General features: G+C 48.9%; 1 protein-coding gene across 1 annotated transcript; it reads right to left on the reverse strand.

The window, feature by feature from the left end:
• Positions 1-1248: 1248 nt before the first annotated feature.
• On the reverse strand, positions 1249-16206 carry LOC120921888 (chymotrypsinogen B-like). The gene is made up of 7 exons (XM_040334421.1): positions 16114-16206; positions 8821-8924; positions 6390-6469; positions 6182-6260; positions 4158-4338; positions 1937-2070; positions 1249-1459 (listed from the first exon to the last, which is right to left on the reverse strand). Exons 1-7 carry the CDS (start codon positions 16163-16165, stop codon positions 1298-1300), a joined length of 792 nt encoding a protein of 263 aa, XP_040190355.1. The 5' UTR covers positions 16166-16206; the 3' UTR covers positions 1249-1297.
• Between the last annotated feature and the right edge of the window lie 470 nt (positions 16207-16676).

Genomic DNA, 16676 nt, shown 5'->3' on the forward strand with positions numbered 1-16676 from the left:
GCAAATGAAGACTTACGGCGATCCCCAAACGTCCCGAACGGCCCGTCGATCTAAATCTACGTAGTTTCCGTCGAGTTACGCCGTGTAAAACTAGGGCTGAGCCCTAGTTCTCTTAAGCCATGGTAAGTATGGCTGTCGTTCCCGCGTCGAAATTTAAACCTCCATGTCGTTTGCGTAAGATGTCCGTGAATGGCTCTGGACGCCATTTACGTTAACGTCTAAGCAAATGACGTCGGTGCGACGTCAGTTAGCGCAATGCACGTCGGGTAATTTACCCGACGGAGCATGCGCAGTACGTCCGGCGCGGGAGCGCGCCTAATTTAAATGGGACTCGCCCCATTCGATTGGGCCCGCCTTGCGCCGGACGGATTTAAGTTACACCGCTGCAAATTTCCAGGTAAGTGCATTGTGGATCGGCACCTAACTTGGAAAAATTGCGGCGGTGTAACTTAAACCGGGAAAGTTAAGTTGCGCCCGGGCTACTTGGATCTGGCCCTATATACCTAGACGCTGTCTTCGCTCAGCCGACAAAGCTTTACTCATTGGCAATACTGACAGGCTAATTTCTATAGGAGGAAAACGGATTGGCTCCGCGGTGGCGACTCTCTGGAACCAAATCCCGCTTAACATTCGCATCACCCCAAGCCCATATACGTTCAGGAAGAAGCTGAAGACCTGGCTATTCTGCCAAGCATTTCAATCCTAGGCCAATTTTTCTTCGTTCATCTACTCGCTGATTTCTTGTCTTTTTCTCCCTCCTCTTTTATTTATGCTCCCCTTGCCAGAACATCCGGGCTATTTTGTCACAAAGCGCTTTGGCACCACCGACCGGTGGTATATGCGCGCTTCCTAAACAAATAGTAATAAATAAATAAATAGAGCCTCGGAGACGGCCAGAAAAGCCCAAGGACAGTTTGGCTGACCTCGGCAAACCTCGGAAAGACTCCGTTCACAAAACTTTCCGAAGTCAGCCAAACTGTCCTCAGGCCTTACTGCGCCATTCGGTTACGGCGCCCCCCCCCCACCTCAGGCCAAACGTGGTACTGCACACCTTGGCTTTGGCCTGATTCCTGATCGTTTCATGAGACAACACTCGCAAACCGAGTTAGGATTCTTAGAAATACACAGCGCTCGTATTGCGAAACGCGTTGCTCGCAGTCCGAGGTTCCACTGGATATTGATTGTTTATTATGTTTCCTTTTTTATTTTGTGAATTGATGAATCCGAACAAAGCCCCACAGCCACATATTCATATAAAAGTCACTTTATTGAGTATCAGAAGGAACTTGGATGGCGTTTAGTTGGCGGCGACAGTCTGGTCCACCCAGGATCTGAGGGCGGTGACGCGGGCGTAGACGGCGGGAGAAGATAAAGGACAGCCAGGGGTGCCGAAGGACACAACGCCGGCCAGGGTCCAGGCTCCGTTCTTCTCACACACGAGGGGTCCACCAGAGTCGAGCTGAAAAGAGAGAAAAAAACAGAAATGATAGAAGAGTTCTCATGTAACCATTTGTCATCTTTTCTAACCCTGTGCCACCAACAATGGGGCATTATTTCTCCAATGACACCAAAAATGGGGCACTGTTTTGTCCACTGATACCAATGATGGGACACTATTCCTCCCACTGATACCAATGATTGGACACTATTCCTCCCACTGACACCAATGATACACTTCTTCCTACTGACCACCAAGGCCGGAGGCTACTGATGCTGGGCCTGGGACATCCCTGGGGAATTTCATGAAGGGAGGGAGCCATGGATACCACCAGAGCTTCCAATCCAGCGATGGAGAACCTTGGCACCCCAGATGTATTGGAAGTACAAGGTTGGCCATCACTGTTCTAATCCTTTTCAACTCTACAGACTAAGAAACGTAAAAACACAAAGTATTGTTGTATATAGACTGTCAGATAAAGTCTGTAGATCACCGTACGTTGCAGGAGGAGGCGCCGGCGGCACCAGCGCAGATCATGGAGGTCAGGATTCTGGTTGAAAAGTATCTCTGGCATTCGGCGTTGTTCAGAAGAGGAAGAGCCGCCTGCTGGAGCTTAGCTGGCTTTGTTTGTGCTGAGAGAGAAAGAGAGAAGAGGGATCAATAGAAACATGGAAAGCAACTGACGTATTTCAACTTTTATGTACAGACCTCCATAGAAAGCCACTTAATGACCATCATTGTGATGACCGGTCATACCAGACTGACACCCAACTGTAGAAGACCCCATTATAACCTTATGATTGTGATGACCGGTCATACCAGACTGACAGCCAACTGCAGAAGACCCCATTATAACCATATCATTGTGATGACCGGTCATACCAGACTGACACCCAACTGTAGAAGACCCCATTATAACCATATCATTGTGATGACCGGTCATACCAGACTGACAGCCAACTGCAGAAGACCACATTATAACCATATCATTGTGATGACCGGTCATACCAGACTGACACCCAACTGTAGAAGACCACATTATAACCTTATCATTGTGATTACCGGTCATACCAGACTGACACCCAACTGCAGAAGACCACATTTTAACTAGACATGTGCACTGCCGTTTTTTTGGTTTATGTTATTTTCGTTTTTTTTGTTTTTTTTTTTAATTCTGGAAGTTAAAAAAAAAAATGTTTTCGTTTTTGTTTCATTCGGTTTTCTTTCGGAAATTCAGGAACATCGAAAAAACATTTTTTTTTCCGATTTATTCGTTTTTTGCTTTTTTCGTAAATTCGGGAAATTCCAAAATTCCGAATTCCGAATTTTTGGATTTCCGAAAAAGCAAAAAACTAATAAAACGGAAAAAACGAATAAAACGGAAAAAAATAATGAAACGAGAATAAAAAAAAAACATTTTCGGAAATTCGGAAATTTCCCATTTTCGAATCTTAGATTTTCGAACATTAGATTTTTGAATGTTACAATTTCGAAATTTCAAAAATTCGAAAAATTCTAATTAAAAAAATTCAGGTTTTTTTAATTTTCGTATTTTCGGTTTTTTTAATTTTCGAATTTTTCAATTTTAGAATTTCGAATTTTTCAATTTCGAATTTTTCAATTTTCGAATTTTCGAATTTCGAATTTTTCAATTTTCAAATTTCGAAAATTCGAATTTTTCAATTCTGGAATTCAATTCTCGAAATTGGAAAATTGAAAAATTCGAAATTCCAGAATTGAAAAATTTGAAATTCGAAAATTCGAAAATTGAAAAATTCGAAATTGGAAAATTCGGATATTCGGAAATTAAAAAATTTGAAATTTCGGAAGTCCGAAAATTCGAAAATTGAAAAATTCGGAAATACGAAAATTCGGAATTTCGAATTTTCGGAAATTCGGAAATTCAAAATTTGTTAATACGAAAACGGATTTCCAAATTTTCGTTATGAAACGAATTAGCAACTAAACAAATTGCACATGTCTAATTTTAACCATATCAATGTGATGACCGGTCATACCAGATTGGCAGCCAACTGTAGAAGACCACATTATAACCTTATCATTGTGATGACCGGTCATACCAGACTGACACCCAACTGTAGAAGACCACCATAGGAAAAAAGGAGTCAGTTAGGATTGACTCACAAAGGGTTACAAAGGATTCATTAGAAACATAATTTAATTGTTGTAACTATAATATTTTATCAATAATGCCTGTAAACAATTTGCAGGGATCACTTAGAGCCGGTTCACACTGGGGCGGCACGACTTCAGGGGCGACTCGGCAAGGCATCCTGAAGACGACTTCAGAGGCGACTTTCAAAATGACTTCTGTATAGAAGTCAATGCAAGTCGCCCCGAGTCGCCCCCAAAGTCGTACAAGAACCTTTTTCTAAGTCGAAGCGACTTGCGTCGCTCCTATTAGAACGGTTCTATTGAATAGAATGGGACGCGACTTGTCAGGCGGCTGAGTCGCCCCAGTGTGACCCGCCTCTTATACAAGAGTCATTATCTAAGCGTCTGGCGCTCTAGGCACGATCCTGTTCCCAAATTCAATGGTGTGCCAACTAGAACTGCAGGATGTCCACAGAAAGAGAAGACCAAGAATATGAGGAACGTCCTACAAACTTACATGAAGATTTTTAGGGCGCACCTCGTATGCCCAAGGGGTTGAACTGGCTAATACTTTTTATTTTTGGAGAATATTTAATTCCCTTACCGGCACCATTGGTGTATCCCCATCCGCTGGTGACGCATCTTTCTCCTCCATTGAAGACATCAGAGGAAGCAGCAAGACACACGGGGGACACGCGGTCAGTGAGGATGGCGGGACTGGAGAGCTTGATCAGGGCGATGTCATTGGCGATAGTCTGCTCGCTGAACTGGGGGTGTCCGAAGAACTGAGGAAAGTTATAATAAGGATTAATGTCTTCATAAATGTTAAGAGATCAGAATCTTCTACTGAACTTATTATAAATATCTTGCGGCTTCACTTCCTGGTTCCCTACTGCGCAAGTCATGCTGCGGGTCCTCACTGGTCCCTGCTGTCTTTTGTGACCTGTGTGTCTCCCAGAAGACAGCGGGGGAGGACAGAGTAGGCGCCGTAATTCACCTTGATCGCCCAGGCGACCTATGCCCAGAAGTGGGAGCATCAGTGCTGTATCCTGGCCTAGGCCAACAAGGCCAAGAACCAGGCCTAGGGCAGCACTTTGCAGGGGGGCAGCACGGACTGTTAGTGTAGTGCCAGTCTTATGGGCCGGCAGGGCTGCCATCAGGGGGGTATAGGCATTTTTTTTGCATTACACATGTAAGGGACCCAATGGTCCCCAGGGCCCCTAACAGACCTGACCTGCCCCCCTCTGTTTTTTAGCATTACACCTGTAAGGGAGCCCAATCGTCCCCAGGGCCCCCCCCCCTCCCGCTTACACTTATTATCTTGCGTCAGGAGAGAAGAGAATACACTGTTTTTTTCCTGCTCCAGGGGGGCCCTGCCTAAAGCTGTGTAAGGTACCCCAAAATTTGTTATGGATGCCCTCTGGGTTGGATTGGGCTGAGAGGCAAATTAGTCCAGCCCCCCCCATAAAGCGGCCGCACTGCCCCTGTCAGTTTATTTTTTACCATCCATGTCCAATTGCAGAAATTTCCCTTCACTTCCTGCCCCATAGCAAAACAGGAAGTGAGAGGAAATCCCTGAAAATTAAGGGAATCCATTGCCCCCCAGGCCCTCAGAACTAGTGTCCCCACTCGAAAAGTGGGGCGGGTCTAGGGTAGGACTTAAACAGAAAGGGTGTGGCCTTGACAGGAAGGGGTGGGTAATATTTAAATTAGGGGGTGCACGAGTTTAGTCAGGCCTAGGGCAGCACAAAACCTAAATACACCACTGGGGAGCAAATACCTATATTACACAGGTATCTGCTCCTTCCTCCCCCTGAAAGGTGCCCAATGTGACACCAGAGGGGGGGGGAAGGTTCCAAAAAGTGGAAGTTCCATTTTTGGGTGGAACTCCACTTTAACATTATACTGAGAGTTGTCTCCACCTTAAACCACCATCATATGTTATTTTGAATTGAGGGAAGCTGAAAAAGTCCTCGGTCTAAAAATTTATGGAAGTGCCGGAACTCCATGTCACTTGTACATCGGAGGAATCTCAGCTGACAATTTAGGGGCCCCTTTATATAGTAATATGTATGTACCCGACCAATTCCTCACTGCTCCTCTCAGGAGCCCTCAGTCCTGATGCAAGCAGTGGGTTCGTTTTTAGGAGGTGTTACGATAATATCAAAATGCCTTGATGGGCGTGTGTCAGTCTGTAGGAAGGGGCGTGTAGGCAGGTGCAGTCTACTTTCTCTACATGGTGACATGCAGGAATTTTTCTAAACTCCTGCATGTCAGTGTGAGGACAGAGTGTCACCAAGACAGGAAGCAAAGGGAAATCTCAAAACCGAGCTAGGCCTGAATGCTCAACGCTAAACCAAAAGCGTCATAACAGAGGTAGAAATGTCTTGTAGTACTGTATCTCCTGAACTTCATCCCATGTCTATGGATAGAACAAGTCCCAATCTGTGTGCCAGGACCATGGAGGACACACGTCCTTTATATGTAATAAGTATGCCCACCCATACATATATCACTACAATCTCTACATAGGAAGAAAGCTTAGAAGATACGTTGACGACACTCATCACGTTCTCACGTCTAAAACTCATATACAATGAGAGTTCTTCTTCAATAATAAGAACTTACTCTGCCGATGGACTTGACCTGGATGGGCTCAGCATTGGAGTACTGATCATGTAAACCCAGGACCACACGGTCTGAAGTTCTGGATGGAAGACAAACAAGGCAGGTCATTGGTAAATAGTTGGGTGTTGTGGTGACTATGGACAGAGGACCAGTGAAGCATTGCAATGAACGCTGACCTTGTAGTAGAATATTATCATATAAGACGTACCTGACTCCGCAGTGGGCAGCGGTGACAACCCAGAGACTGTTGATGAGGGATCCGCCACAGTAGTGGACTCCAGCCTTGTCCTGTAGAAGAAGAATCATGAGGTCATTTGCTTTATATACAGATCATTTCACCTACAGTGATTGGATTTGGGGCTAAGTGGATGGGTCGGAGTTAAGAATTACATACAGTGGTGGTGCATCCATAAGGAGCACATGGGCACCGTCCCCTCTCTCCTGGCACCGCTCTATCACCATACATAGATTCATGCATTGCATGAATCTATGTATGGTCGCAGCCTCCTCCCCCTTTTCAGGTGTCTGGCCCCTTGTAAGGCGCCGGGCAGCTGAATTACAGCAGCGGAGTATTTTTTGTATGCACCTGATTAGAGCCGTAGGCTCTAATAGGCGTCCAAAACAGTGAACAGCGGGTGCCATGCTGGGCGTTCGCTGTTCACTCAGCGTTGTGTTAGGAACCGCCTCTCAGCCAATCAGGTAATCGGGTCTGTTGCCTGTCACCTAATTGGCTGAAACTACATTTACAGGCCCGGCTATTGGACACCTGATGGGAGGAGAGGACAGGAGATGAGGCAGGAGACGCATGCAGGACCCCTCTCGTCGCCGTCACCCGCTGCCCCACAGAGAAAGGGTAAGTGACGGGCAGACGGTGAGCGGGCGGGAGGCACACTGGTAGCATATGATGGGCACACTGGCAGCATGTGATGGGCACAATGGCAGCATGTGATAGGCACACTGGGAGCATTTGATGGGCACAGTGGCACAGTTTGATGGGCACATTGGCATCGTTTGATGGACACAGAGGCTGCGTTTGATGGTACAGTGGCTGTGTTTGATGAGCACAGTGGCAGCGTTTGATGGGCACACTGGTAGCATTTAATGGGCACTCTGGAAGCATTTGATGGGCACAGATGCTGCGTTTGATGGTACAGTGGCAGTGTTTGATGGGCACAGTGGCTGCGTTTGATGGTATAGTGGCAGTGTTTGATGGGCACAGTGGCTGCGTTTTTTACGCATACCGGAAATAAATAAGACATCCCCTGAAAATAAGCCCTAGTGTGTTTATTGTAGCCAAAATGAATAAAAGACCCGGTCTTATGCCGGGTACTTCTCGAGCAAACATGTACGATGAAACCGGTCCGTCGGACCGTTTTCACCGTACATGTCTGCCCGGGGATTTCTGTATGGTGGCTGTACTCACCATCATACAGAAATCCGCGCGTAAACAATACGCGGGGCGTGTCCGCACCGTCGCCGCAACGATGACGCGGCGACGTGGGCGGGCCTGCCAGTTAAATGCCTCCACGCATGCGTCAAAGTCATTCGACACATGCGAGGGAAGGCGGGCGCTCGGACATGTACGGTAGGTCTGTACAGACGACCGAACATGTCCGAGCGGGCAGGATTCCAGCGGGCTGTTTTAAAACAAGCCCGGAAATATTTGCCCGCTGGGAAAAGGCCCGGCGGGCAAATGTTTGCTGGAATCCTGCCCGCTCGGGCCTACACACGACCGAACATGTATGCTGAAACTGGTCCGCGGACCAGTTTCAGCAGACATGTTCGGTCGTCTGTACGGGGCCTTAGTTTCGGGGGCCACATAGTATATATATAAAGAAGAGGAAGGGTCAATGGACAGAGCCTTGAGGGGCCCCTTGTCATATACTAAGTGTGACCAGACTGTGTGGATTGCAAGAGAGAACCGAAACGCATGTAAGCGAATAATGATTTATCAAGGAATAAAAATAAACACACCACCAAATCACAAACTCTATACAATAAACCCACAACAAGACAGTGACCCAAAAACAGCAACAAACAAACAAGCTAGAGCAACGGGAGATCAGCAGATGGGATGGGGAACAAAGCGGACCTGGAGAGGATGGATGGATCAGGCCGCAGGGTGGAGGTAAAAGTTACAGGGTAACAGGAGGGACAGGCTCAGGATAGGCTCGGGATCAGGATTAGATACAGGCTCGGGGTCAGGTACAGGTAGGCACAGGTTCTGATAACAGGATTGTAGGTCAGGGCACAAGGACAATACCAAGGCAACTAGAGAGTGCGGGTTGCCGGGTATTTATCCATATCTCCTGCAATCAGGCTCAGGTGACGCCTCATCGCAGGAGATCATTTCGGCCCAACACTGCCGAAAAACACCCACTGGTGGACACCGGTACTACGGCCCATGGATTTGACAGTGCCATCAGCAGGTGAAATTATTTATTACAGATCCTGGCCACCAGCCACCAGCAGGTGAAATTATTTATTACAGATCCTGGCTGCAAGAAGACACCCACTGGTGGACACCAGTACTGCGATCAACGGGACCAACAGCGCCACCAATGGGTGAACACTTTTCCGACACCCCTACAGAAAGAGAACAATAAACAAGATAAAAATGTGGTAAGAAACGATCGTACCTGAATAGACACCTGCCACGGCCAAGAACCAGAGACGGCGTCCTCGCCGTTCACGACCCGGGCGTAGCCGGAGATAAGGGGCCTGATGGCGGGAAGACCGCAACCTGAGAAATACACATTCTTATTATAATTGTCAGTAATACTCTACATTGTTCCCCACTGTGATAATAATACAACACAACGTCTGGCACTTTGTCTACATACTGTATAATAGTTAATGAAGCCCCCCCCCCCTGAAAGGGCCGCTGATTGGGGGGAATGCATAGACTGACAGCCAGGGGCGGTGCATACATAAAGGGTGCAAGAGCTTCGCCCCCTCTCTCCCACCCCTCTATCACCATAGATAGATTCATGCATTGCATGAATCTATCTATGGTCGCCGCTGCCACCCCCTATTCAGGTGTCCGGCCCCTTGTCAGGCATCTGAATTACAGCGGCGGGGTGTTTTTGGAGGCACCTGATTAGAGCCCTTTCCTGACAGTATTTATACACATCTCCTGCAATCAGGCTCAGGTGACGCCTGATCACAGGAGATAATGTCGGCTCCACACTGCTGAAAAACACCCATTGGTGGACACCGGTACTACGACCCACGGATCCAACAGTGCCAGCAGCAGGTGAAACTAATGTGGGCTCCACACTGCCGGAAAGCACCCGCTGGTGGACACCAGTACTACGACCCAGGGATCCAACAGTGCCACCAGCAGGTGAAACTAATGTGGGCTCCACACTGCCGGAAAGCACCCACTGGTGGACACCAGTACTACGACCCAAGGATCCAACAGTGCCACCAGCAGGTGAAACCCTTTACTACAGGTCCTGGCTGTTAGAAGACACCCACTGGTGGACCCCTGTACTACGATCCATAGAACCGACAGTGCCACCAACGGGTGAACCCTTTCCTGACAGTATTTACACACATCTCCTGCCATCAGGTTAAGGTCACGCCTGATCACAGGAGATAATGTCGGCTCCACACTTCCGGAAAGCATCTGCTGGTGGACACCGCTACTGCGACCCACAGATCCAACAGTGCCACCAGCAGGTGAAACTAATGTCGGCTCCACACTGCCGGAAATGACCCGCTGGTGGCCACCTGTACTATGACCCAAGGATCCAACAGTGCCACCAGCAGGTGAAACCCTTTACTACAGGTCCTGGCTGTTAGAAGACACCCAATGGTGGACCCTGGTACTATGATCCATAAAACTGACAGTGCCACCAACGGGTGAACCCTTTCCTGACAGTATTTACACACATCTCCTGCAATCAGGTTAAGGTGACGCCCAGGGTTGCCACCTCATCCCTTTAAAACAAAACACATATGAATTACACAGGTTCTGTGGCTGATTAAGGTGGTAATAGAACTCAAGTGGAGCCTTATCTAAATTAAATTAGCCACAGAACCTGTGTAATTCATATGCGTTTTGTTTTAAAGGGATGAGGTGGCAACCCTAGTGACGCCTGATCGCAGGAGGTAATGTCGGCTCCACACTTCCGGAAAGCAGCCGCTGGTGGACACTGGTATTACGACCCAAGGATCCAACCGTGCCAGCAGCAGGTGAAACTAATGTGGGCTCCACACTGCCGGAAAGCACCCGCTGGTGGACACCAGTACTACGACCCAGGGATCCAACAGTGCCACCAGCAGGTGAAACTAATGTGGGCTCCACACTGCCGGAAAGCACCCGCTGGTGGACACCAGTACTACGACCCAAGGATCCAACAGTGCCACCAGCAGGTGAAACCCTTTACTACAGGTCCTGGCTGTTAGAAGACACCCACTGGTGGACCCCTGTATTACGATCAATAGAACCGACAGCGCCACCAACGGGTGAACCCTTTCCTGACAGTATTTATACACATCTCCTGCAATCAGGTTAAGGTGACGCCTGATCGCAGGAGATAATGTCGGCTCCACACTGCTGGAAAACACCCGTTGGTGGACACCGGTACTACGACCCACGGATCCAACAGTGCCACCAGCAGGTGAAACCCTTTATTACAGGTCCTGGCCTTTAGAAGTCACCCACTGGTGGACCCCGGTACTACAATCCATAGAACCGTCAGCGCCACCAACGGGTGAACCCTTTCCTGACAGTATTTATACACATCTCCTGCAATCAGGCTCAGGTGACGCCTGATCGCAGGAGATAATGTCGGCTCCACACTGCCGGAAAGCACCCACTGGTGGACACTGGTACGACGACCCACAGATCCAACAGTGCCACCAGCAGGTGAAACTAATGTCGGCTCCACACTGCCGGAAAGCACCCGCTGGTGGCCACCTGTACTACTACCCAAGGATCCAACAGTGCCACCAGCAGGTGAAACCCCTTACTACAGGTCCTGGCTGTTAGAAGACCAGGACTACGATCCATAAAACCGGCAGCGATACCAACGGGTGAACCCTTTCCTGACAGTATTTACACACATCTCCTGTAATCAGGTTAAGGTGACGCCTGATCGCAGGAGATTATGTGGGTTCCACACTGCCGGAAAGCACCCGCTGGTGGACACCGGTACTACGACCCACAGATCCAACAGTGCCACCAGCAGGTGAAACTAATGTCGGCTCCACACTGCCAGAAAGCATCCGCTGGTGGACACCAGTACTACGACCCAAGAATCCAACAGTGCCACCAGCAGGTGAAACCCTTTACTACAGGTCCTGGCTGTTAGAAGACACCCACTGGTGGACACCAGGACTACGATCCATAGAACCGACAGCGCCACCAACGGGTGAACCCTTTCCTGACAGTATTTTTACACATCTCCTGCAATCAGGTTAAGGTGACGCCTGATCGCAGGAGATTATGTGGGCTCCACACTGCCGGAAAGCACCCGCTGGTGGACACCGGTACTATGACCCACGGATCCCACAGTGCCACCAGCAGGTGAAACCCTTTACTACAGGTCCTGGCTGTTAGAAGACACCCGCTGGGGGACCCTGGTACTATGATCCATAGAACCAACAGCGCTACCAACGGGTGAACCCTTTCCTGACAGTATTTTTACACATCTCCTGCAATCAGGCTCAGGTGACGCCTGATCACAGGAGATAATGTCGGCTCCACACTTCCGGAAAGCAGCCGCTGGTGGACACCGGTACTATGACCCACAGATCCAACAGTGCCACCAGCAGGTGAAACTAATGTCGACTCCACACTGCCGCAAAGCACCTGCTGGTGGCCACCTGTACTACTACCCAAGGATCCAACAGTGCCACCAGCAGGTGAAACCCTTTACTACAGGTCATGGCTGTTAGAAGACACCCACTGGTGGACCCTGGTACTATAATCCATAGAACCGTCAGCGCCACCAACGGGTGAACCCTTTCCTGACAGTATTTATACACATCTCCTGCCATCAGGTTAAGGTCACGCCTGATCACAGGAGATAATGTCGGCTCCACACTTCCGGAAAGCATCTGCTGGTGGACACCGCTACTACGACCCACAGATCCAACAGTGCCACCAGCAGGTGAAACTAATGTCGGCTCCACACTGCCGGAAATGACCCGCTGGTGGCCACCTGTACTATGACCCAAGGATCCAACAGTGCCACCAGCAGGTGAAACCCTTTACTACAGGTCCTGGCTGTTAGAAGACACCCAATGGTGGACCCTGGTACTATGATCCATAAAACTGACAGTGCCACCAACGGGTGAACCCTTTCCTGACAGTATTTACACACATCTCCTGCAATCAGGTTAAGGTGACGCCCAGGGTTGCCACCTCATCCCTTTAAAACAAAACACATATGAATTACACAGGTTCTGTGGCTGATTAAGGTGGTAATAGAACTCAAGTGGAGCCTTATCTAAATTAAATTAGCCACAGAACCTGTGTAATTCATATGTGTTTTGTTTTAAAGGGATGAGGTGGCAACCCTAGTGACGCCTGATCGCAGGAGGTAATGTCGGCTCCACACTTCCGGAAAGCAGCCGCTGGTGGACACTGGTATTACGACCCAAGGATCCAACCGTGCCAGCAGCAGGTGAAACTAATGTGGGCTCCACACTGCCGGAAAGCACCAGCTGGTGGACACCAGTACTACGACCCAGGGATCCAACAGTGCCACCAGCAGGTGAAACTAATGTGGGCTCCACACTGCCGGAAAGCACCCGCTGGTGGACACCAGTACTACGACCCAAGGATCCAACAGTGCCACCAGCAGGTGAAACCCTTTACTACAGGTCCTGGCTGTTAGAAGACACCCACTGGTGGACCCCTGTATTACGATCCATAGAACCGACAGCGCCACCAACGGGTGAACCCTTTCCTGACAGTATTTTTACACATCTCCTGCAATCAGGTTAAGGTGACGCCTGATCGCAGGAGATAATGTCGGCTCCACACTGCTGGAAAACACCCGTTGGTGGACACCGGTACTACGACCCACGGATCCAACAGTGCCACCAGCAGGTGAAACCCTTTATTACAGGTCCTGGCCTTTAGAAGTCACCCACTGGTGGACCCCGGTACTACGATCCATAGAACCGTCAGCGCCACCAACGGGTGAACCCTTTCCTGACAGTATTTATACACATCTCCTGCAATCAGGCTCAGGTGACGCCTGATCGCAGGAGATAATGTCGGCTCCACACTGCCGGAAAGCACCCACTGGTGGACACTGGTACGACGACCCACAGATCCAACAGTGCCACCAGCAGGTGAAACTAATGTCGGCTCCACACTGCCGGAAAGCACCCGCTGGTGGCCACCTGTACTACTACCCAAGGATCCAACAGTGCCACCAGCAGGTGAAACCCCTTACTACAGGTCCTGGCTGTTAGAAGACCAGGACTACGATCCATAAAACCGACAGCGATACCAACGGGTGAACCCTTTCCTGACAGTATTTACACACATCTCCTGTAATCAGGTTAAGGTGACGCCTGATCGCAGGAGATTATGTGGGCTCCACACTGCCGGAAAGCACCCGCTGGTGGACACCGGTACTACGACCCACAGATCCAACAGTGCCACCAGCAGGTGAAACTAATGTCGGCTCCACACTGCCGGAAAGCACCCGCTGGTGGACACCGGTACTATGACCCACGGATCCCACAGTGCCACCAGCAGGTGAAACCCTTTACTACAGGTCCTGGCTGTTAGAAGACACCCGCTGGGGGACCCTGGTACTATGATCCATAGAACCAACAGCGCTACCAACGGGTGAACCCTTTCCTGACAGTATTTTTACACATCTCCTGCAATCAGGCTCAGGTGACGCCTGATCACAGGAGATAATGTCGGCTCCACACTTCCGGAAAGCAGCCGCTGGTGGACACCGGTACTATGACCCACAGATCCAACAGTGCCACCAGCAGGTGAAACTAATGTCGACTCCACACTGCCGCAAAGCACCTGCTGGTGGCCACCTGTACTACTACCCAAGGATCCAACAGTGCCACCAGCAGGTGAAACCCTTTACTACAGGTCATGGCTGTTAGAAGACACCCGCTGGTGGACCCTGGTACTATGATCCATAGAACCGTCAGCGCCACCAACGGGTGAACCCTTTCCTGACAGTATTTATACACATCTCCTGCAATCAGGCTCAGGTGACGCCTGATCGCAGGAGATAATGTCGGCTCCACACTGCCGGAAAGCACCCGCTGGTGGACACTGGTACTACGACCCAAGAATCCAACAGTGCCACCAGCAGGTGAAACCCTTTACTACAGGTCCTGGCTGTTAGAAGACACCCACTGGTGGACACCAGGACTACGATCCATAGAACCGACAGCGCCACCAACGGGTGAACCCTTTCCTGACAGTATTTTTACACATCTCCTGCAATCAGGTTAAGGTGACGCCTGATCGCAGGAGATTATGTGGGCTCCACACTGCCGGAAAGCACCCGCTGGTGGACACCGGTACTATGACCCACGGATCCCACAGTGCCACCAGCAGGTGAAACCCTTTACTACAGGTCCTGGCTGTTAGAAGACACCCGCTGGGGGACCCTGGTACTATGATCCATAGAACCAACAGCGCTACCAACGGGTGAACCCTTTCCTGACAGTATTTTTACACATCTCCTGCAATCAGGCTCAGGTGACGCCTGATCACAGGAGATAATGTCGGCTCCACACTTCCAGAAAGCAGCCGCTGGTGGACACCGGTACTATGACCCACAGATCCAACAGTGCCACCAGCAGGTGAAACTAATGTCGACTCCACACTGCCGCAAAGCACCTGCTGGTGGCCACCTGTACTACTACCCAAGGATCCAACAGTGCCACCAGCAGGTGAAACCCTTTACTACAGGTCATGGCTGTTAGAAGACACCCGCTGGTGGACCCTGGTACTATGATCCATAGAACCGTCAGCGCCACCAACGGGTGAACCCTTTCCTGACAGTATTTATACACATCTCCTGCAATCAGGCTCAGGTGACGCCTGATCGCAGGAGATAATGTCGGCTCCACACTGCCGGAAAGCACCCGCTGGTGGACACTGGTACTACGACCCAAGGATCCAACAGTGCCACCAGCAGGTGAAACTAATGTCAGCTCCACACTGCCGGAAAGCACCCGCTGGTGGCCACCTGTACTACTACCCAAGGATCCAACAGTGCCACCAGCAGGTGAAACCCCTAACTACAGGTCCTGGCTGTTAGAAGACACCCACTGGTGGACACCAGGACTACGATCCATAGAACCGACAGCGCCACCAACAGGTGAACCCTTTCCTGACAATATGTATACCTTCTCCCATCGTGCCCTAGTAGCCTGAACCTCCTATCAGGTTGGGTGTGGAAAATATGAATATTCATAACTCAGCCTGGCCAGTGATGGTAATGACACCTACTGGTAACAGTGAGAAACTACAACCTCACTGAGCTTGGGGAGAAACCAAATGCACAACTATACAAATTAAAAAACAAGGTTGACTACCACCCGGTCAAAAAAACAAAATTTTCTTATCGCTTAGCAACCTACAGTATCTAAGAAGGTTCTACATCAATAAGGCATACTTTCACTCTTTTTGGAATTTGTACATGTGTTCATCTATTGAAAAAAAATAAAAAATAATCATAATACATTAGTTTACTCTCTGCATCGTCCTATCCATAGGGAATTTCTTTTTGAATTTATTCATTTTGATCGGTTCTGTGATGAGACCAAGATGGAGATTGCCAAAAGTCCTACATATAATCAGATCAACATACTCCATTTTACATACACTCTGAGAAAGTATGCAACATTTTATATGTTTTAAAAGATTATTTAAATGATATAAATATTACAAGGTGCTACAAACATCCCGTCCATGGACTCACCATAGGCTCCGCTGAGGAGGACCAGGCAGGACAGGACCCACAGTGTTGCCATTTTCTGATATTCTTGGGTATGAGGAGGATTGTAAGGTCTGTTCAGCTTATATACACCCAGTCAGCCAATCAGGGGAGAGCTCCAGGTTTACTATTAGGACAATTTTTAGACCTTCTTATCAGGGAAACTTTTAGCAATTGCGTATATTCCACCAATGTGGGCTGGAGGAAAAGATATGAAGAAACAGGTGTTCCAGGAGAACGTCACCAACCAAGACTCTCGCTGAGCGATGGAATCTACAATTATATGTATATCATTACGTCATTTACTCCATATTATTATTATTATTATTATCCCGGGTTTATATATCTGCCAACAGATTGCACGGCACTTTACAAAATAGAGGGAGACAGTACAGTCACAGTACAATTTAATATGTACATTGAAAGAAAGCACTCATATGGCCACATCCATAGAAAGTTAGATAAGAGAAAGGGGGGGAGGGGGAATACTAAATGGTAACCCACAAAATCAAACTTTAGAGGCACAACAAACAGTGAAAAATGTTACA

This window comes from Rana temporaria, chromosome 1, assembly GCF_905171775.1.
Source record: "Rana temporaria chromosome 1, aRanTem1.1, whole genome shotgun sequence".
Classification (NCBI taxonomy): Eukaryota; Metazoa; Chordata; class Amphibia; order Anura; family Ranidae; genus Rana; species Rana temporaria.